Genomic DNA, 22,961 nt, shown 5'->3' on the forward strand with positions numbered 1-22,961 from the left:
CATTATCAAACTTCCAGACAGGATAAAAGACCAAAAAAAGAGAAAATATCCGGTGAGCAGCAGTTCTCTGAGTGAAAATGCCTTGTTGATGTCTGGGTACAAAGTCCAGACTGCTTTGAGGTGATAGGAAGCAACAGTCGTTCAAATAACCACTCATTACAACCAAAGTACACAGAGGAGCATCTCTGATAGCACAGCACGTCGAAGGTTGAAGCAGACGGGCTACAGCAGCACTTCAGGCTATTTTCTTGGCACACTTTGAGCCGCTGAGTACCAGCTGCTTTAAACACAGCCTGGCTGAGTATTGTTGCTGACCATGTCCACCTGTGTATGACCACAGTGTACCCATCCTCTGATGGATGTTTGCAGCAGGATAACGCACCACATCACAAAGCTCAGATCATCTCAAACTGCTTTCTTGAAAACAACGAGTTCACTGTAGTCAAATCACCTTTACCGTCTCCAGTCCAGTGAATGGATGAGCAGCTGACAAATCTTCAGCAACTGTGTGATGCTCTCATGTCAATATGGACCAAAATTTCTGAGGAATATTTCCAGCACCATGCTCATTTTGCACTCTAATAAGTGTGTTTCCTGTGCTAAAGGTTTACAGTCGTGCTAGAAGCTCTGCACAGATGATAGGAATGGCTTTGTCGCCATCAAGCAGTAGAACTGACCTGATTTCAGCCTGACGGTGGTGCTAGAGCAAAAGTCTGAGGACCACTAAGATATTGTTATTCATCCTCTGAGGGGCGAGAATAAAACATCCTTTTTTACAGCAGGCCGGTTGGACCCAGGAACTTCAGACAACCTCAGTTATTTAGTTCATAACTTTGCATGTCTGATCATAAGACAAGTGAAAAAGCTACTTGCATGTAAAATGACATCTTTGGCAACTTAAACCCACTTGGTTACATTTCAACATGTACTTGGTATTTGAAATCTTTCAAGTTGGAGGATGTGTGTTCAAACCTTTCAAACTGTGGTTGATCAGAAAGTGAAACCAACAGGTGACCAAATAGGAGAAGTCTTGAGGCTTCTCACAAATCATCCACTAACAGGAGCCAGTCAGCTCTTAACAGCTGAGTGACTGCTACTGCTGGCAGAATATTACAAGCCGATCTCCTTTTTAGAAACAAAAAAGTGTCCTTAAACTTGCAAAAGTTACATTTGATTTGTGCGCAACGGGATAGCTTAGTTTTTCCTATGATTCACTGACTTCTGAATTAGATTCCCCAGAATATCAGCCATGGATAGTCTGCTGTAACCTCCTGGAAGTCCACCAGAGCTCCAGTGACTCATTTACAGTCAGAGTTAAGCAGTCGTTTAGTCACATGCTAAACAGAAAGCACAAAGAAAGAGCTAGAAGTGTGGAAATGTGGATGTTGTTCTAATCCATGAGGGTAAACCTGCACTGCTTCATAGTATGGATTTCTGGCCGTAAGTTTCAGTTTTTCCTGCTGATAGATCATCGATGGCCACTGATACTGTACAAAAGCAGTGAGGTAACAGATAAATGACAGAAAAGTTCCTGTTTTCCCACAAACTTTGTGTCCAATCAACGAGCTCCATACTTTTTACATTAATTTCTTCCGATTTAAGCCCAGCCATGCTCTCAGTTAATACAGCAGCATTATTGTATCCTGTGGAAACTGCACTTTAATATATGTTGGGATATCTCAGGGATAAAATGTGTAGTTAAACTTATTTTCACTGATGGGAAAATTTCACTGGTAAGGCCCACTTAAGATCAAAGTGGGCTGTATGTGGCCAGTTGTATCTGTTGGTTGGTGCCAATAAACTGTTATATGAATGGATGGGTGTAGTGCAACACAAAGATTTACTGCGAGCCCAAAGCATAATGCTCCCATTAAAAATTCATATAATTAATTTATCCCCACTGAGTGCATCCAGACCTTTGTTCACAGAGTTACGATGCGTTTCCACAGCTAATGACAGTTTCTTCCTTTTGCAGGAAGAGGAAGCCAGGACCTTATCATTTCTAAAGTTTCGGCTCTGTGTGAATCACGTTATGAAGGGAATCCTTGTATAGTCAACCAACACTCGTAAACGATTCACTCATCTCTCCGCAAAGCAAGAACGATTTTGTAAGATAAAGCTGTATTTTTTCATATAGAGACTCAACAGTATTAAACATATGCTGCTATATACTTGTACGATGTGTACAAACTATTGCTGTGATGGTCCATTGTATATGTGTAAACTATTCTCACATTTTTATTAAAGCATAAAATACCATCAAAGCCTGTTGAGTTAATTGCAGTTCATTTATTAAAACCACCTTGTCGAGCACATTGACATACAAAGGAGTATTTCATCCTGTTGTTAACACAGACACACTAAACTATTATGGGATATGTGGATATTTTATTGCCTGTTTGGGATAGACTTCATAGATATGAGGAATGTACAGAGGGTAACAGCTTCTACTGTGAGGCATTTTTCCTCCTCCTTTTACAACATGGGTGTGTCAACTGGACTTCTTATCTCAGCTCTACTACTTTTTCCTTTAGCGTGTTTACGTTGGCACCAGAGAACTCGTGTACCTGAAAGAAGAGGGTTAAAAAAATAAAATCATTAAACATTCACATTTTTCCATTTACTGAGCAATCTTAGAATTCATTGGCAAAAAGAGGAAGACCATCAAGTAATATTAAACAATCTCCAGCCAGCTGATTTAGCAACTAGCTTTTAGCAGATTTAAATGTAAGCTTTTGTACTAACAGTTCCAAAAACAAAGAGGAGAGAGTGATTTCAGCACAAATTAAAGCGGTTTTTCTGAGCTGGTCTGTGAATTAGCCAAAAAGAAACACTTAAAAACACTCCGACTTACCTTCTGGTTATTCTTGTAAAAGTGGAAGGTGGGCATGCAGCTGATTCCACAAGATGAGCTCACATCCTGAAAGACAAAGCAAAAACATCAGATGAACCGACTGTCATAAATATTAATGTCTCCCCACATGTGGGCAGTTCAGGCCAAAACATGAAAACAAATTCATTACAGAGTGCCCGAGACTCAGCCTGCCTGAATCGGACCTCTGCTTTGCCCGTTTCACCTCTGGAAAAAAAATTACTCTTAATTTGACTTTTACAGACTTAAACTACAACAAACGGCAAGGTTTGTTTATGACTGCGGTCTGTACAAAAACAAGCAGCCATTGATGGACGGTCACCCGAGTACGCTTGGATTTGTTCCAGCAGGCAGTGACTCGTTTTACGGACCTAGAAACCTATGCTGGTTAATGATCTGGCAACATGAAAACAAAGTCACACGCAGGTGACAACATTTCTCAAGAGCCAAAGTATTTACAGCTTCACTGAAATTTAAATTGAATCCATTTCAATTACTTCCGTTTTAAAAAGGTCATCAGTACTTCTAAGCCCCGTTTCCATTCGACTCTGATCAATTGGCGTTCGTGGCACTACCTAAAGTGCGTTGTCATCATCATAGCAATGCATCAGAGCATCCCACGACATAATTAATATGCGACATGAACGCTACAAAAAAGGCAGCCATCGAAGCAAGAATATACCTGCTGCTCGGTCTGTTGCTTTTCGTCAGACTCGGGGATCACAGCGTTATTTTTGTAGCCATTTCCCTTGTTGCCGGGTTTCAAAAATAGTGGTTTTAATTTTCGTGAATGAGACGCTCTCATGACTCACCAGCCAATACTACTGACCAGCCAATCGGTGACATGCAGTGTGACGACGTCATGCTAGGATCGCTTGGAACCCTGAGCGAGAAGGTACTAAAAAAGCGACCTTGTGAAAACCGTGGTGAACCGTGCAGAGTAGGTACTAATGGAAAAGGGGCTCCAGTGTATCTGCTGACTTTCCAAACATTTTAGAGGTCAGATTAATTAACAATGAGAAGTTTATTGAAGATTGACAGTTATTCCCATCTCCATATTTTTATTGTTGGAGAACCAGACTAGCTTAGCATGATTTTTTTTCTTTAAGCTTTGTTGTAGCGCCTCAGATCGCCCAACTGTCTCAAACTAATTTAGCTCTGTTCAAGTCAGCTTTCTTCTGATTTGCAAACAGAAGGTTTCATTGGAAAGTAAATGGTGCTTGCTTTGGATACCCGCTTTAACATTACAGAGCCAGGAGTAGAAAAATAAAACTGGGACCTCATTTAAAACTAGCCAAAAAAAATAAAATAATGTTTTCCAGCTTAACAGGTCCGACGTGGCATCAAAGGCTCATGTTTACAGCTTCACAGATCAGACACTACATGGAGTCTGGCCAGAGGCTGGAACACCCTGCATGTGTAAACGCAGGCCTCGAGTCAGCATGCGTGTCAGAGGGTTACCGCATGTGGCTGCAATACACCACCCTACCAGAAGCTGCAATCCCTCCATAACAGCGCAGTTACTGTTTATAACAATTATCAAGCAAAGGTTGCTGTGGTTACAAAAACCTGTGCACCGTGGTTTGTTGTTACATGAGCCAGCTGTGGTTCCTGGTGAAGGGATTGTGTATATGGCTCACAATGACTCACACCAGGTCAAAACTACAAACCTGTACAAACAAGGTGCTTCAGAACTCTCCCACTAAGATTATGTCACCACAGATTCCTGGCATAGGCTCAAATATGTCTTGGGTTTGATGTGAAAGTGGAAAAGTTCATTAAATTATTATTTAAAAAAACAAAAAAACAAAACAAAGAGTCCAACTCAGGCTTACCTCTGCCTCATCGACGTCCACCTTCAGGAAAATCACGTTCTTGTTATCGTCATCAGCCGCCATTTGCTGCAATACAGGAAATCAGTGAGTTGACCAAAATGCATGTACAGAATGTAACTGGTGCAGGTTAAATAGAGAAATTTCTAACAATCCAAGTCTTCTGTTTCCACTTAATTGCCATGGAGTCTTCCAAGTGAAATACATTTTCCTGCTTCGCACAAATACAAGTGTTTAAGAAGCAACCAAGGGTTTGCATTTGTGTTCACACCACTTACAGCAAACAGTGGGGCAATCTGTTTGCAGGGGCCGCACCATGTGGCTGTGAAGTCCACCACCACCAGCTTGTCTCCAGCTTCCTTCAGGATGCTCTGGAACTCTTCCTAGAGAAGAAAGAAGAAACAAAAACCAGACATGCTTTTAAACATGTCACAAGTATAATTTACCAGACTACGACAGCTAAAAAGCTACATTTCAGATGTTAAAAAATAAATAAAAATGCAGTTTTGTGTAAGCGTTGCTGTCCGCTTCCCTCGTGAACACTGCCTGATGCCGTTTTAACACACGGGATCCAGATTTCAGCACAACACTTTCAGTTTGGTAAATTTAGACTTCAGTATGCTGAAACATGACCACATTACTTGAGGGTTTAAACCAGAAGCAAATGATACACATCAGGTTTTTTTTGGCCTTTTGTTTAGTGCCTTTGCGTGCAAGACTGATCATTACAGAAATGAATTTCCTGTTATTCCATACACTTGAATATATTTTATGCCGCGGCAAATGAAACCCTGACGACTGTATAAAATACAAAGGTAGAGTGTTAAATAAAAAGTGGGGATTCTCGTCTCTCATGCTTCACTTCCCAACTCTTTATCAACCAGTATAGCAGTGCTGTTTTCCGAGGCTTCCTCACATTTTTCTGTAAGCTTCAGAGTTTATTTATGGCGTTTTCACCATAAAAAAAACAAACAAAATAAAAAAATAAAAACCCATGATGCATTCGTGATTTGAAGCCATAAAAACACTTGTCCTGATACTTTACAACTCGCTCTCCGTTCACTTCCGAAGCAATCATGGCACCAACAGCGGCTATAAACACTAAAGTGCAATGTCCTGGCTGAGAGAAAAGCAAACAGCCGTCCACACCTACCCATCCTGCAGCACCCAGGGAACACGCGTGGCCTGCTGTCCAGCACTTTGATAGCTCCGAGCTGTTACGTGTGCTAGCAGCCCTTAGCATCTTATCCCCGGACTATCTACCCATCAATGCGGCGTAGTTCACGCTAGAGCAGCGTGGTTTAAGTCAGAATCGACTCAGGTGGCCGACAGTTTAGTTTACTTTCCCCTAGTTTTGCTAGCGCTGAGTGCGCGTCTCGCTACAAGATGGAAGGGTGCGGCAGACTCATAGTGAAGGTTAGCTGCATCCATTTACAGTTATTCTAGCGATCAGAGAAGCAACTATACACGCTTACTCTAGATGTGTCACACACACAGAGTGGTTTAATCCAAAACGATGCTTAACTTTGTAAGATAACGCCACAAAATTCCACAAGATGGGCTCAGCTAACATGGAGAATGAATCACGAGAGGGAAACATGCGCGCGGCTCCGGCAAAAACAGCACGGAGCGTGAAAAGACAGTAAAAACAGCATTTCAAAAAGGGAAAGAAAGTGCAGAAAGCAGCGTAAACAAACTTACCAGGTTTTTCACTTCGCGAACCATACTAACGTCCGATGAACAAGCCTCAGAGAACACAACTAGCTACCAAGTTTCCGAATGCCCTATTTTAAGCAGACACGCCGCGCTTTTAATGACAGGCGCGTACAGTTAGCCGTCAAAAGGCCGGTCAAACGGAAGTCACTGTACAGTGATTTACAAAATAAGAGCCAATCAAGGTTTCGGTCAAGGTTTGAGCGACTAAAGCGTTGGCTTTGCCGTGTCTGTAAAACGCCTTAAAATATCATTTAATTCGTCACAGAATTTATCTTAATATATAGTTTGTTTTTGTGTCGTATCGAGTATTCAAACCGCTTTCCCCCCCAATGAATACGTTTATTTTGAAAGGAACGGTTTTACCTAAAAGGGTGTGAGAGAGCCGCCATTCGACATTTATCTTCTTTACATGTGTCACAAATGTTGTTTCTTCATTTTTTCTAAAAGATTAATCAGACCGTATACACAACAAAAACGTCGTGTTTACAGTTTTGTATGTTTGTATTTAGACAATTATTGATAGGCTACTTCTAAAAAAAAGTTTTAAATTTAATATAGGATTTTTTTTATTATATGTGATTTATACAAGCATTATTAGATTTATTTATAGAGCTTGGTAACTGTTATATGTTTAAATATTTGTAGTACTTGAATTTTGCGGTTTCACTGTAATAACGAAGGTTGACCAAAGAAAGTCAGGATGACTTGACAAATTCCAGCTTTACCGTAAGTGAGTGAGTATGCGTAGCTCAAATTCACTGCCGGGAGGTAACGCCCCGTACATGATCTTTCGTCATTACGTCACCACGTCACAACAATAGAGTTGGGGGTTTTTTTCCCTGGATGTATCGAGCTGACCTATGAGTGTTATTTATATATGTGCGTGCAGAAAGGCAGAGCAAAAGCACGTTGGCTTTACAACTACATTTACATTTCTATTTTTTCCCTCAATCCAGGCACCAAATGTTAAGTAGCAACAGTGAGTCTTATGCACTTTGGTATGGAAATATAAACATTTGCATTCCTCGGTGATTTCCCATTAAACTCTTTCCAGATGACCTCACAGGTGAGGAGCTTTCAGCTCCACAAAGTAACTTCTTGCGAGACTTCTCATAACTTACCATTTACTTGAGACACGCACACACTAACCGTCTGAATAAATACATTAACCTGTAATGATGATAATATCAGGATGTGAGGCAAATAACATGGTTTATTTTGCATCAAAATTTCTCTATATTCAGAAAATATTTGGTGGTGCTAACAGTTTTTTTGTGTATTAATTTAATGTGTTTTATCACATCTGTATAATTTCTGTGACTGGTGTATGGTACTGTAAAGTACTGCTTCTCTTCAGAGTGCCATTACTCATTAGTGTTTTGGCAGTTGCCTATATAGGCCTAGGACCCCCAGATGCATAGAAAACTCTTAGCCCTGTAGGTGCACAGAGTCCTGGTACTATAAATGACTATAACAGATTTACAGCAGCATGTGTAACCATGGAGCTCACCCTCAACACAACCTTATGAAATTCTAATGGCCATCTAAAAATACAGCCTGTTTCCTGATCAAACAGGAATAATTGCAGTCTAAAACATGAGCACATGGAATGATGAATGAATGCAGCAGCTACAGAGCTCCACGTCTTACCCTGGGATTTGCTTACGTGACAGAATAAGAATCCTGTGCACAGAGCCATCAACTCTCTCTCTCTTCATCAGTGAAACTGCCCTCTGCGACGCACTTTCTCCTGGACGATGAGGATGGCAGCACTGTGCAAATCACCAAAACCTAACAAGTTAAACAACCACTGCTGGTGTTTCAGGGTGCATTTATCATTTGTTGTTATCAGTCTCAGTCAATCGCTATAAAACAGACTAAACCACAGTGGCTTATTGTGAATATAACAATTTATTACTAAATCTGTCATTCATACGTAAGGTTGTTTAAAATTATATCAGTTATTAGTAATGCTGGCTCTCTTGCATTGAACTCTTGTTTCTCCTCAGACTGCGACGACGGCCTTGCCGATGTTTTCTCCCCGCATCATCCCCATAAAAGCAGCCGGCATGTTTTCAAAGCCTTTTGTGACGTGCTCCCGACACTGCAGTTTGCCCTGTGCACACACATTAAACGGATCAGAAATAAGTGTATATGTTTACTTAAAGGAAATCATCCAGCATCATAAAAACTAAATAACTAACCTCTTTCACCCATGCCAAGAGTCTCCTAAGGGTTTCAGGGTGCTTGTGCTGCCACCTGGTTATCAAGAAGCCCTCCATCTTCAGTTCCTTGATGATCATAATGACATAGGGGTACAGCCCTAAAAGAAAGATAGTTCAAAATAAAAATATGACTTTAACATAAACTCCAAGGAAACAACAATTTATGTCTTTGACTGTCTTGTGGCGCCACAGCTATTAGGGATCTTCAGCAGTGCAGCAGCTCCCTCTAGTGGAAAAAGGCATTAATACCTGAGACATTGCTGTGAGTGTGTTGACTGAATTTCACTAATATGGAAAGGTTGTTAAAACTTGAAGGATTTCCTCTTGCAGTACTACTTTAAATGTATATTCCTTGTGCTGTGGTGCAGATCCTGTCTGAAGGTAAAGTCAGAAAACCTTCAAGAGTTTTGAAAATAAAAAGTAAATTAGGGCAGTAACACACCTGTCTGGGGTTCACTGTCATTGTAGGTGGAGATACTTCCACACACAGCTATTCTTCCACAGTTCTTCATCTGCTGCAAGACAATGAATGAAGAAGGGCCTCCCACCTAAAAATCAAAGATCGAGAGAAGAGCTCAGCAGTGATTAAATATTACATGCAAGCTTGAAACTGCACCACCACTGCTCACGTTCTCAAAGAAGCAATCGTATCCTTCAGGTGAAGCCTTCCTCAGAGCCTCCTCCAGGGAACCCACAGTTTTGTAGTTGAAGGCCTCATCAAATCCCAGCTCTTTGAGAAAAACCACTTTGGCATCAGAGCCTGCCGAGCCCACCACCTTACAGCCCTTGATCTTGGCGATCTGTCCCACCACGGAGCCCACCGCTCCAGCTGCAGCGTTCACCAGCAGGGTCTCACCCTCCTTTAGACCCAACACGTCTTCTATCCCATAAACAGCCGTCACTCTGCAGAGAAACAGAAACAGTGAATCCAGCTGTTTTGTTTCATTTTGGACTTAAAACTCTTTGGGCTTCATATAAACTCTAATTACTAATTTTTTTAAAAAGGTAATTAATTAGTGCATGTATAATGACTTCAGCTCACAAGCAAGAGAAAACACCTGGAAATTCCTACTTTTTCTTAAAAGGCTATTTCTGCTTATTACTAACTCTGTTGTCTATTAGCACTTTTAGCTGTGAACTAAGAGCAAATGAACTTTAAAATGCTAAATTCATATGATCCATGCAGGTGACTTAAATCTGTCTTACCCGGGCATCCCGATGGCACCCAGAGCCAGAGACAGGGACACATCTTTAGGCCACTCAGGCAGGATGGGAGTGAGGCCGGTCCCATCACTGAGCGTGTGGGTTCTCCACCCGCTGTTACTCACAACGTGGCTTCCCACAGGAAATCCTGGATGTTTACTCTGGATCACTCTAAAGGAAAGAAAATAAAAGCATCTGTCAACCAAGTGATTGGTCAGCTGTGGTCACCTCCGTCTGAGCTAAACCATCTGAGATTCACTGACACTAGAGTATAGACAGTATGACTCTATACACATAGTGTTTATACTGTCTGGGTGTAAGAAACAGTTTATACCCAAAAGACAGTAACAGGAACATTTTTTAATATCTATAGATCTTTTATTATAAGATATCTGTCAAGTCTGTCTATCATAGCCTCTAAAAAGAGATGTAAATTCCAGGTCTGAAAATAAAGCCAGTGCCTTAATGTTGTATTCTTTTTCCTGGCCAATAGAGGGCAGCCTTGTTTTTGGAAATAGCCGGCCCACAGCAGTGATTCCCAAAGTGTGGACCAAGCACCCCTGGTGGACTGTGAAGGTACTGCAGTCGGACTTATTGCGTTTGTCTTGAAGTTCGTCCCAGTGGCAGGTACATTGAGTACAAAGCAATAATTTGGCAAGTGTTGCTAAAGAAGGTCATCAGGTTAAAGTGCAATTTACTCAACAGCCACACTAAAATGAATCTGAGCACTTATCTAAATTCACCTTAGGTTCAATCATCAAAAACTGTAAGCAAATATTATTGAAGATGGATGGCAGCCTCGGTAATGTGCTCTGTTGTAGTTCCTTTGTTTTCGTTAGTCCACTGTTTTTGACTGACTGCTTTAATCAGTGTAGAACTGCAAATCAGTTCACCCACATCAATTTTCCAGCATTTTGCTCAGAGTTTTTCTGAACTCTTTACCTGATCTATGCTTCTCCACTGAATCTATGTAGAGCCTTACAACATAGCTTCTACATAGCTTTGGTAATAAACAGCAGATGATCGCCGTTTCATTTTTCAGTACACATCACAATCACATCACAACAGATAAAAGGAGTTTCCGACCGTTAGTGTGTGGGTGATCGTGGCAAGAGTTGGCAGTTCGCCTTGTAATCGGAAGGTTGCTGGTTTGAGCCCCGGCTTGGACAGTCTCAGTCGTTGTGTCCTTGGGCAAGACACTTCACCCGTTGCCTACTGGTGGTGGTCAGAGGGCCCGGTGGCGCCAGTGTCCGGCAGCCTCGCCTCTGTCAGTGCGCCCCAGGGTGGCTGTGGCTACAATGTAGCTTGCCATCACCAATGTGTGGATGACTGAATGTAGTGTAAAGTGCTTTGGGGTCCTTAGGGACTAAGCGCTATACAAATACAGGCCATTTTACCATTTGTGTTTCGTACTTGGCTACTTGACTTCCAATCATCACATCTCCCTCCTTCATGCTGATTTTGCTGAACAACCTGTTGAGACCAGCAATGTGTTATAGAGGATATGTTTTAGCTTTTGAGAACAACAAAGTATTTTTATCAGAAGTCTTAATTATAATGAAAATAACTGAAATAAGTTGTTCTGTTCTCTTCCCACCTCATGTATGGGTCAACACTGAGAAACACCGCTTCCAGTAGCACCTCTGCAAACAGAAGCGCACACATTTAAAGCGCTACGTGTGTAATTTTTAAGAAACACTAAAGAGCATGCATTCCTGCTCAAGCCATAAGTAAAGAGAAGAAACAAACTCGCCTTACCTCCATCTTTGGGCTCAGGGAGTTCCTCCACCTTCAACCCAAAGTTGCTTTTCTTTGGGAAGCCATCAAAATACTTAGTCATTACCCATGACTTAGCTTTGACCATGATTCTTCTCTTTATGGCAGCTGCAAAAAAGATTTTCCTTTAGTGTTATCAAACTCAAAGGACAGAAATGCTGTGTCATCCAGAACTGTGCAAATACAAGTTTAATGAAAAAGCTAAAGAATAACTATTTTTATTACACATTTACTCGGTGTAATACTGTGTATGTGGTACTACCTTTATTTATCCAGACTTCACGTCAGCATTGTTGCGGCTCAACCAACCAATGGCCGCGGCAGGCTAAACATGAGGACACAGATGACACGCAACAATAAACACATAAAATACACTTCTGTACCATTTGCTCCTTTTATTCCACATGCAACTGTCCAATATACAAATCAGTGCCTGGGATTAACTATTAAACAAATGCACAGATTGCACAAACAAATAACTGCAACTCACCAATAACTGCACTAACTACTATGTCAAATTACAACTTGGTCTATGGTATCAATTAGTGCACAAATATACAAAAACCATTAAGTTCCAGTTAAAATACATCAAAATCATTCAAGCTGCGGCCAACAGAAAGTTTTGCCTCATGCTCACCCTACCTTTCTGCTCATCAACATCAGGTGGCGTGAACAGGTGAGTGCAACCACATTTATCATCTACCACACCCATGAGACACGCCCCACACCCGTGCACCAATACAGTGAGTCCATTTAAACCAACCCACTTAGTCAAACAGGAACAACTCATATGGCTCCTACAAGCATATTATCCACCATTGATGGTTTACAGTCTGCCAAAAACTTTCTCTGGTGCCCTGAAAACCTCACCTTTGTCTCCCTTTCTTTAAGTTGATGTCTTCTACTACTTTTTTCCAAACACTTTAGGCAAAGAAAAGAGAGACCACCTAAATTAAATGTAATTATCACATACTTATTAAAAGCTAGCTTCCAATATATTAAGTTTCTAATAAGGCCAATGACCAGGTAAAGCATGTGGCAGTGTTTCTATTTAACACAAGCTACCTTGTTATTTCTTTAGAAGGACAAGCTAATAACTTTATTTTCAAATATAAAGCCAAACTAGATTTTACCATTTACCAGGCCACTAATCTGTTTTACGGCGTTTCACTTTCACAATAAAACTCGTATCTAAGCACAGTTTTTAACAAATGAAATATTGGTTAAATCTAAAAGCAGTTTGCTTATGTTAAGATTTGACGTTAACAGCTGCACATTCAGGAAGAGTTTAGGCTCTTATCTAATGGCTGCAAATCTCACTTTTCCATTATAAACGAACAACAATACATTTCACTGAGAGATTTTTATATAAGGTTTTTAACGCTGTAGGGTTAATTTTTAAGTAACATGAGCTGAGAGGCAGCATGTAAACAGGGTATTAGTGATATGAACGCTAGGCTAACACTGGCCAGCTAGGAAGTTTATAAACTGAGTAAGAGTAAATATTTACTCACCAAATCAGTGTAGAATCAAACAATCTCTTGAGCTGAAGCTTCTCCTGCTGCATCCAGGTTTGCTCAGCATAGCCCATAAAAAAGTAGCTGCCATGAACATGTGGACTGATCTGTGTAGTGATGCGCGAATCATGAACGAATCGTTCAATACTCGAGAATCACTTTACTGACTCATGAATCATGATTCACAAGCCCAACTGACTCATCCATGTTGCTCAGAGGCGGAGCCAGACATTTGAAACACCCGGGGCTTAGCCCTAAAGGGTGGTATGCATGTGGGATTTTTTTCTTTTCTTTTTTTTGGGGGGGGGGGGGGGGTAGAAATGACTGAGATCAATAGGCTCTGTTTTGAGTTTTGTTCAAAAAAGAATGACTTCATATAGGAAAAAATATATATCAATATATCACACCTTAAGCTAGGTTTTTAATTAAGCAGCAAGGCAGAACAAAGTCAGGGCTGTATCAAGACACGAGGACTAAACCCCAATTCAATCAGACCCAGAACTGATCCGGTATTAAAACAGGACTACAACAGTTCAAAATCAGGACTACTGAGGACTTAACCAAGACAGAATCAGAAACAGAACTAGATGATAGTAGCACTAAAAATCATCATAGACCTGCACTACAATTATTTTTTAATTCTACCAAAGTACAATATTTAGATTGAGAAAAGTTTATATAATTATTTAGCCTTGTTGTGCAAACAAGCCTGCAGAACTTAATAAATATAGAATTTGAAAAATAACAAACCTAAAAAGAAACACTAGGTACAAGATACATGAGGACCTATGATACGGTGATACTTTTGGTAAACAACCATTTGACTAACATGTGTGTCTCACCTGCTCTTGTTCATCTCTGCTCCTCTCTCTCCCTCTGACAATCAAGCCAAACACCAACATCATCAAATATACAGTTGAAACCAGATATTTATGTACTCTTCAGATAAAAACACTTTTTTAATTGTAACATCAAATCAGACAAAATGTTTATTTTTTTAGATTGATAAATATAAAAAACATAGTTGTTAACCCTGGATGGCCCTTAAAAATGCATCCCTTTAGAGCCCTGGGGACCAAAAATGGTCCTGCCCCAAAAGTGCAATAAAAAGATTATATATTAATATTTTTTTCCACTTTAAATTGGTCAGTCTTTTAAAACTACTTCTCCCTGAAATATTCATATAAAGTTTTAATTATATTTTCGTTGTTTTAACCCTTTAAATCCCAGTTTTATTACATGAGCGCCCTGTTTTTTAGCCCCAAAAAACAAAAAACTAAATATTTTCCAAAAAAAACATTTGAAGTAATATTTGATTGTTATTATAATTTGGCCTTTAGATGGACTAAAGATTGGCACCAACAGTCATTTCGATCGCCTTTTTTTTTTTTTTCAGGACCAGAAAATGGTCTCCAGGCGGCAAATGCTCCTCCTCTAGGCCGAAATAAGTGCATGTTGCCGGGGTAAGTCGCGACGATCACCGGGGCACGATCACCGGGGACTGCTTTTTCCAGCCCACACGTCCGATACCACGTGACAACAAATACGTCATTTCCTGTTGACTAAAAAAAAAATGCACCCTCTCATGGTCCTAGGGACCAAAAAATGGTCCCGCCCGATCAGTGGGCGAAGCCGCTGCTGCACGCCGGAAATGAGGCTTCATTTCCCGCAGGTCTGTCCAAGCAGCCCGCTGTTTTCCAGCAGGGATCAAATGTGGAGCAAGGGTGGACAAATAAAAAAATTACAACTCTAAGGCTCATAGACCAAAACGAAACGGAAACATAAGTAATCACCAAGACATTAACGGTAATAATTCTGCAGTGAAAAATAGCGTTTATAATGGAAGTCAATGGGCCAAAAATGGTCCCTAGGGCTCTAAGAGGATGTGTATTGTTAGCTTAGCCACTGAAGCTAATTTAAGGAAGTCAGACTTGAATTTTGAAATGAAATTATGCCAAACTTTTTTTTAGAGAATTTGGCTATATTCCATTCAACACAGTGCAAATGGCTTGTAACTGAAAAACTAAAGGGACCAAAAATGGTCCCAGGGCCAAAGAAGGGTTTAACTTTAAGAGTAAAGAGAGAAATTATCTGTATTTCTTAATTGCAAATGGCACCAAATTGTATTCAAAATTGAGCCACACTTATGGAGCTCCACAGTTCTTTTCCTGGTGTTTTGGTTGACATCTCTTGATTTTCCCATGTCACAGAAACAGGCTCTGTGTTTTTCCTTATATGCATCCACAGCTGTGCCACCAATTTACTCACATGGACTCTACTAACCTATCAGAAGCTTCTTCAGCTCAGAATGGAATCGTCTGGAGTTTCTTATTAATTAACAATAAACTTAGTGTATATGTGCTCCTAAATTTGATGAAAGTGATTAAAGTAGACAGCTCCCTCTTTTTATTCTGACATTTAACTCATTCAAAAGATATTTCAACATTTATTTATCTAAAACAAAAGTTTACTCTAAATTGATGTTTAACAGTAAAAAAACAGTTTTTATGTTTTCTCCATAAAGTGTATGTAAATATCTGGTTTCAACTGTGAATATACTGCTGTGTATTGAAATTCCTCTTGTTTTGCATAGAAATATACTAAACAACATCCAAAGCATAATATATAAAATAACATCTACCTGAGTTTTTTCTTTGAAAGAAGCTCCTTATGTCCATTGTTGTGTTCATCAGTACACAACTGAAACCGATTTAGAGAGTTTGTTTAGCTGTGGAGGGTAACAACTGAAAATATGAAATGTAAGCTAAGACTCTAAAAAATCAGCATTGCTGTTCGGCTTTTTATTTATCCATTTGTTGATTCACTCGAAGAGCAAGTAACGCAACCAAGTGATCAGTTTGATATCAATCTTTTGTGATACACCGTCATATTTACATTATTAGTTCAGTACGAATGATTTGCTTTGGTACCTGGTCAAACTTAAGCTCTCCTCTGTCTGCAGCAAACTCGCAGGCAGCAGCTTCTCCGCCCTCGCTCACATGGGTGCTGTGCTCAGTCGTAAAAGTGCAAGACCGGTCTCGAGACATCCAACTCTACTGGCTTCATGGACAGATAGAGCTGGGTGTCATCTGCATAGCAGTGAAAATGTATGCTATGTCTTCTAATGATGCTGCCTAAGGGAAGCATGTATAATGTAAACAGAATTTTAGAAATGTTTTTGCTCTTTTTTGCTCTATAAAATAGTTTGTTTGTTTTTTTTAGAATCATTCATCTTAGCAGTAGGATTTACATGAAAAGAGAAACAAATTAAATTTGAGTGAAAATGTACATTTTTTGCACTCTCTGGTCGACTGACTCAGTGAATCAAATGACTCAAAAAATCGATTCACTTTGGTGAGTGACTCATTAAAACTCGAATCAGTAAAAAGAATCAAATTTACCATCACTAGATCTGTGTGCCGAAGGAGGAAAGCAGTGACATGGCATTTTCAAACCATATAATTTTATCATTCCGCTGAATGGATCCTGCCCTCTGTCCGTTTCTCTACAGAGTAAATGTACTTAGTTACATTCTACCACTAAAAAGCAAAATTTTCAGCTTACTTAGTTTTTCTTATTCAAGCAAACTCAAATAAACTGAGTTGAGTCAGTTAATTAAATAAATATTTATTACACATGTAATTAATTAATTACACATTAATTAACTGACAAAGTCAAATGGACTAATCATGCATGCAACTGTGTCACTATATATCAGCATTAACAGGACCTCAGTTTGGTATTTCAGAAAGTTGCTGATCTCAGACCTGCACAGCTTCTATTTTCAACACTGAATACACTCAGCTGCATGAGGACATGTTTTTTTTGTTTGTTTGGTTTTTTTTGGGGGGGGGGGGGGGGTTGATACAATTAAATAATACCTGATGGAGGTCAAAGGTTGAAGGTCATTTGTATATTGAACTAAAAACTTCTGATCTGGAATTCTTTCATAGTGTTTTTTGTTAATAGTGTGTTATTTATCAGTAATCCAGAGTCATCCATACCAGAGTAACCAGAGAGGATAATATCTATTTAAATATATAACTTCCTACAGGACTGAATATATCTTTATGTAAAAGTCCAGAGCCTCTGAGGATTATCTAAGTACTTCTACCATGACACAAACCAAAGGCCTCCATCACAGTGTTCATGAAATGCTGAGATTAACCATCTTCTGGGGCAGGTCTACAGTGGAGTGCTGAAGATTTCCCTGTGAGGGAGCTGGTGGTGATGAACAGGAGTTTCTCCTTGATCCCTGCAACGAGCTTTAGTCTTCCTGATGTTTCTGAAATGAAGCCTCTCTCATGGGTCAACAGAACTTCTGGCACAGGACAGCTGTGATGAAATAAAAGGACCTCTGGACCCAGGAAACCAGCCTGGTCCTGATGGTCTTCCTCACTAGTTTCCCCCCAGGGTGAATGTAGCTGTCTATACATTTTTTTGAGGAATTCTACACATGTTATTGCTTTTGCGAAGAAGGTCATACGGTTATAAAATATCAGAAAATATATCCTCTGTGCATTTTTTTTCTTTTACATGTTCTATTTGTTATATACTTTGGAGTTAATTATTTATTTAGTATTTGGGCAGACATGTCCTCTGTTTGATTGTTATTGAGAAGGAGATCTTGCTAGATTTGTGGTTCTTTGTCTGTTTTAAAATACAATTGTTTAATTATTCTCTCGGCACGCATATACGAACCCCTCCAAAGCACCTCCAAAATTCAGTTTGACACACAAGCTTGTGGCCTCTAAGAGGACTTCTTTTAATTCTGCTGATGCTTCTAAGCTATTAAAAATGAATTATTAGTTTTTGTAGATGTATTCAATGTAGTACGTTGAACCAAGAGGGGAAAAATGTGGTTTAATGTCAAAAGAGTTGGTCTGAGCTGCTTCCTGGTGGATTTCTCCATGAGAAAATATGAAATATGTCACTTTATCTGCAATCGATACATAGATCGATAGATAGATAGTCTGAAGCCACAAGGATCAGGGTAAAAGAAAAAACTTTATTGTCCTCAGACTTCCAGACAATACAAAGCACTTGGTCAGTTATGTTGTAGTAAATCCACACTGTTCACCACAACAGAGCAAAAGCCTTGATCACCACTTTCCTCCTTGTAAAGACAAATTTGAAAACTACACATTAAAATGTTTCAGACCAGAAACAGTTCAGACATAGTTTTACTGATCTGTTATGAAGTAATGCTGTTTAGATTAGAAATCACATTTCTTTGAATGACTAAACTATGAGATTAAATCCCAGCGTTGCTTTAATCTTTGATATGACTGTGATTACAAAACTAATCAAGAAGTTGAAATATTAATGTGAAATTATTGTGTTCTATGATTATTGATTAATCCTTCATTAATTGATAGATTGTGTAATAATGGCAGTTATTAGTAATGCTGGCTCTCTTACATTGAACTCTTCAGACTGCGACGACGGCCTTGCCGGTGTTTTCTCCCTGCAGCATCCCCATAAAAGCAGCCGGCATGTTTTCAAAGCCTTTTGTGACGTGCTCCCGACACTGCAGTTTGCCCTGTGGACGCACAATACACAGATCACAAATACAATACATCACAACAGAAACACAGGTAACTGATGTTTATATCTTTTTCTCTTTGATAAAGGACTAAATAGCTGACCTCTTTCACCCACGCCAACAGTCTCTTGAGGGTCTCATGGTTCTTGTGCTGCCACCTGCTGTATATGAAGCCCTCCATCTTCAGCTGTTTCAGGATCACAGTGAAATAGGAGTACGGCCCTAAAATACAGATCATTCAAGAGAAAAATGAAACAATGAAACTACAGTTCATATCTAAAATAACTGTCTGTGTGCCTCCACAGCTCTTATGGGTCTTCAGCAGGACAACATCTCCCTCTAGTAGAAAATGGGAAGAAACCAGGGCCATCCCATAATATCACTGTCTCCGCCTTTGCTGAGTGCTACTTAGATACAGTTAAAGCTATAATGAAGCCCTACAGTTTAGTAGGCCTAATTAAAGAGTTTAACACCAAAATCTATAAAAACCTGCTGTAGTCGGTGGATCAAAGGGACATGAACAAGTCACATTATCTCTGAGGATCTTTAGCTCAAAACCCCCCGAAAGTTGATTCTGTTCATCTTGACAAAGTGTTTTCAGTGGGAGAAATGTTTCATCGCTCATCCAAGTGACTTCTTCAGTCTCAGCTGACCGCAGGTTTCTCCAACCTCGCACAATGACTGAAACCAGCCCACTGAATGAACAATGGGCTGTGAGGTCAGTTCCTTGGTCATTAATATGCAAATTGTCATGACCATTGAGCAACAACCACTGATCATAGCTCATTGATCAAAGCCCACTGATCAATGGCCATGAGTACCATTCACAGAGAGTTGGGGAATGTCTGCAATCACAGATGGTGACAGATGTATCCTTAGGCCCCCTCCTTGATTCAGAGATGGTCTTTCCCTTTTCACGTAAACGGCCTCCTTGACTCCGCGCTCAAACCAGCGTTCCTCCCTGTCCAGGATGTTACATCCTCATCATTGAAAGAGTGTCCACTGGCCTGTAGGTGCAAATAGACTGCAGCGTCCTGGCCTGATGAGGTGGCTCTTCTCTATTGTGCCATCCGTTGTTTGGGTTCCCCGATGTATAAATCCTGGCAATCCTCCTGGCACTTGACAGCGTACACTATGTTACTCTGTTTGTGTCGGGGGACCTGATCCTGGGGGTGGACCAATTTTTGGCGCATCGTGTTTTGGGGTTTAAAAGCCACAGATACGCGATTTATAGAAAAATGCATCTCAACGGCTCCGATACTCCTGACACATAAGGCAGGGTTCCCTATGCCCGGGCTGGTCTGTGAGTCGTTTGGTACTGGGCCGCAAGAGTTGAGGCTTGGGTGTGAAATTTATGTTTTTCAAATCTTCTTTTTGGTACTGGTTTTATTTTGTTGTATTTATCTGCGACACCTTAAAGGCCGCTCTGTGAAAATATTATCTTTAAAGTAGGTTGCTTAACCTTAAACTGGTTGTGTAGCCAGGTTTACACTTTTATAAAGATGAATTTCCAGGAAATATCTAGTATAGATGTATAAGTCAGTCTCAGTATTATTTTTATTATTTCCTATGAAATAGTCTGTATTGAGCTCATGTCTTTGACAAGGAAAAGTAAATTAGGGCAGTAACACACCTGTCTGGGGTTCACTGTCATTGTAGGTGGAGATACTTCCACACACAGCTATTCTTCCACAGTTCTTCATCTGCTGCAGGACAATGAATGAAGAAGGGCCTCCCACCTAAAAATCAAAGATCGAGAGAAGAGCTCAGCAGTGATTAAATATTACATGCAAGCTTGAAACTGCACCACCACTGCTCACATTCTCAAAGAAGCAGTCGTATCCTTCAGGTGAAGCCTTCCTCAGAGCCTCCTCCAGGGAACCCACAGTTTTGTAGTTGAAGGCCTCATCAAATCCCAGCTCTTTGAGGTAAGCCACTTTGGCATCAGAGCCTGCTGAGCCCACCACCTTACAGCCCTTGATCTTGGCGATCTGTCCCACCACGGAGCCCACCGCTCCAGCTGCAGCGTTCACCAGCAGGGTCTCACCCTCCTTTAGACCCAACACGTCTTCTATCCCATAAACAGCCGTCAGCCTGCAGAGAGACAGAAACAGTAAATCCTGCTGTTTTTCCTCAATTTTGAGCTTCATATAAACTCTAATTACATTCATCAAAGGGTCATTAGTAAGTGCATAGATGGTGACTTCAGCTCACCAGCAAGCCAAAACATTTGACTTACCCACTTACTTTCTTAAAAGAAGACTTTTTTCTGCCCATGATTCACTCTATTGTCTATTAGCATCAGTTTACACCTTAGAAATGCCATTCATCGTCATGATAATCATCAACCATGTCAGTTTCTTCCAAATTAATCATCCTAACCAGCATTTGTTAAGAAGGTTTATTGGACTCTTTTATGCAATGCTGATCACATATGAGAGTAAAACTCAGTGACTTCTTGAAACCTCCTTAAGCTGCTGTAAACAAAGTCTTACATCACTGACATGAATCCAATATGTCCTGTCTCAATGTGCATTTAAGATTCAGCTGATATAACTTCACATCGATCTACCTGCTGGAAAAGTCAGAACATCCTGCCATGATTTATCGTCCAATAGAAAGTGACTTTGATCCATACAAGTTATCTGTCTTACCCGGGCATCCCGATGGCACCCAGAGCCAGAGACAGGGACACATCTTTAGGCCACTCGGACAGGATGGGAGTGAGGCCGGTCCCATCACTGAGCGTGTGGGTTCTCCACCCGCTGTTACTCACAACGTGGCTTCCCACAGGAAATCCTGGATTTTTACTCTGGATCACTCTAAAGGAAAACATTATTAGTAGTAGTCGTTGTCGTATTATATGAACAGGTAAACACTTACTTGGCCACTTGTTCTCCAATCATCACACCTCCTTCCTTCATGTGGATTTTGCTGAGCAGCCTGTCAACAGTGTTTTACAACAGATTCATATCAGCAGTGTTACTATGTAAAATATATTTTAAAATCCTCTATATTCTCTGCTCACCTCATGTACGGGTCAACACTGAGAAACACTGCTTCCAGAAGCACCTCTGCAAACAAAAGTAAACTCATTTAAAGTGCTCGATGCTAAAAGCTTGACATAAAAAAAGAGCGTGAACTCCTTAAGCAAATAGAAATAATAAAGTTATCTTGCCTCCATCTTTGGGCTCAGGGAGCTCCTCCACCTTCAGCCCAAAGTCGCTTTTCTTTGGGAAGCCGTCAAAGTGCTGAGTCATTACCCATGACTTAGCTTTCACCATGATTCTTCTTTTTTTACGGCAGCTGTAAAGAAATATTGTTATTAAACTCATAGTAACAGACATTAAAATGCTGAGTATCCAGGTTAGAAATTCAAAAATCCTTTTCCTGCACACACACACATTTACACACAAGTGCTTTGAGAGTAAAAATATTACTGTATAAGTACTTCTCCATTCACCATTCAGTCTTTACAACTGCATCAGTGAACTGACACCTTGTGTCTCTATGTGATCACCTTTGTGATATTTGTGGAAAAGATTCATGTCTATAAGTCTGTTTTAAATGCTTTACATTTTATTACTTTTATAAAGAACTTAAACTGTGTAACAAACAGCAACAGCAATATGTGTAATTGTGCTCATAGTTCAGTCTGATTGTTTTGGAAACACTGAAAACGTTTCCGTACAAAGAGCCTGAAGATATGGAAAGACTCCAAGGCTTGTGGCCTCTAAGAGGACTGCTTTGAATCCTAATTTCAGAGACTCTGTAAACTTTTTTTAATTTAAGGTATTCAAATGCAGCATGTTGAATGATGGATTTATGCTTAACATGTGGTCTGACCTCCATCCAGCTGAATTATATTATTAACAAATAATTAAAAGTGAAACAACAAAACTTGAAAAATGTCACTTTATGTGCAATGAATGAGTAAAGTGGGAATAAGTCCATTCACCATTTACATAAAACAAGTTCAGATGTTACGACCACATCAGTGAACTGACACTTTACAGCGAATAAAAGCGAACGCCGTGGTGGAGCATCAACTATTTCATGGTCAGAGTGAGATAACATCGACCCCCTGCTGATGTTTGCTGCTCAGCCCCAGAGTTACCTCCTCCAGTAAAATCACACTTGATGCAGTTCAGAAACAAACAGCTCTCTCTCCTCTGTGTGACTTACCGCTCGCCTTTCTTCACAGAGAAATGCTGGAAGCTGTGGAGCGAGAGTGGGTAGAAGTGAGCAGAGGCAGCTCTGCAGACGCTTAAGAGG

The 22,961-nt window shown here is 40.2% G+C and overlaps 4 protein-coding genes across 7 annotated transcripts in view; 1 reads left to right on the plus strand and 3 right to left on the minus strand.

The window, feature by feature from the left end:
* svep1 (sushi, von Willebrand factor type A, EGF and pentraxin domain containing 1) overlaps positions 1–2,595 on the plus strand; it is a 114,946-nt gene extending 112,351 nt beyond the window's left edge. For all 3 annotated transcript variants that reach the window (XM_026154511.2, XM_080298423.1, XM_080298422.1), the window contains exon 49: positions 1,976–2,595. In XM_026154511.2, coding sequence (XP_026010296.2) covers positions 1,976–2,006 — 31 coding nt within the window. In that variant the 3' untranslated portion in view covers positions 2,007–2,595. The remainder of the gene's footprint in view (positions 1–1,975) is intronic.
* On the minus strand, positions 2,275–6,731 carry LOC113018909 (thioredoxin-like). Its single transcript, XM_026162329.2, has 5 exons — positions 6,406–6,731; positions 4,983–5,087; positions 4,708–4,773; positions 2,855–2,920; positions 2,275–2,567 (listed from the first exon to the last, which is right to left on the minus strand). The coding sequence occupies exons 1-5, from the start codon at positions 6,427–6,429 to the stop codon at positions 2,505–2,507; spliced, it is 324 nt and encodes a 107-aa protein (XP_026018114.1). The 5' UTR covers positions 6,430–6,731; the 3' UTR covers positions 2,275–2,504.
* A 1,581-nt stretch (positions 6,732–8,312) lies between these two features.
* On the minus strand, positions 8,313–12,337 carry LOC113018892 (prostaglandin reductase 1-like). Of its 2 annotated transcripts, none has more exons than XM_026162304.2 (10): positions 12,267–12,337; positions 11,887–11,949; positions 11,607–11,732; positions 11,446–11,491; positions 11,262–11,321; positions 9,852–10,019; positions 9,275–9,548; positions 9,088–9,193; positions 8,625–8,743; positions 8,313–8,536 (listed from the first exon to the last, which is right to left on the minus strand). In XM_026162304.2, the coding sequence occupies exons 3-10, from the start codon at positions 11,710–11,712 to the stop codon at positions 8,426–8,428; spliced, it is 990 nt and encodes a 329-aa protein (XP_026018089.2). In that variant the 5' UTR covers positions 11,713–11,732; positions 11,887–11,949; positions 12,267–12,337; the 3' UTR covers positions 8,313–8,425. The 2 variants fall into 2 exon arrangements, with proteins under 2 accessions (XP_026018089.2, XP_080154550.1); XM_080298424.1 differs by lacking the exon at positions 12,267–12,337 and adding an exon at positions 12,115–12,236.
* Positions 12,338–18,129: 5,792 nt separating this feature from the next.
* LOC113018895 (prostaglandin reductase 1-like) lies at positions 18,130–22,955 on the minus strand. Its single transcript, XM_026162309.2, has 9 exons — positions 22,872–22,955; positions 21,865–21,992; positions 21,715–21,760; positions 21,570–21,629; positions 21,341–21,508; positions 20,507–20,780; positions 20,320–20,425; positions 18,790–18,908; positions 18,130–18,683 (listed from the first exon to the last, which is right to left on the minus strand). The coding sequence occupies exons 2-9, from the start codon at positions 21,968–21,970 to the stop codon at positions 18,573–18,575; spliced, it is 990 nt and encodes a 329-aa protein (XP_026018094.2). The 5' UTR covers positions 21,971–21,992; positions 22,872–22,955; the 3' UTR covers positions 18,130–18,572.
* Positions 22,956–22,961: the final 6 nt, after the last annotated feature.

Source organism: Astatotilapia calliptera, chromosome 3 (genome assembly GCF_964374335.1).
Source record: "Astatotilapia calliptera chromosome 3, fAstCal68.1, whole genome shotgun sequence".
Classification (NCBI taxonomy): domain Eukaryota; kingdom Metazoa; phylum Chordata; class Actinopteri; order Cichliformes; family Cichlidae; genus Astatotilapia; species Astatotilapia calliptera.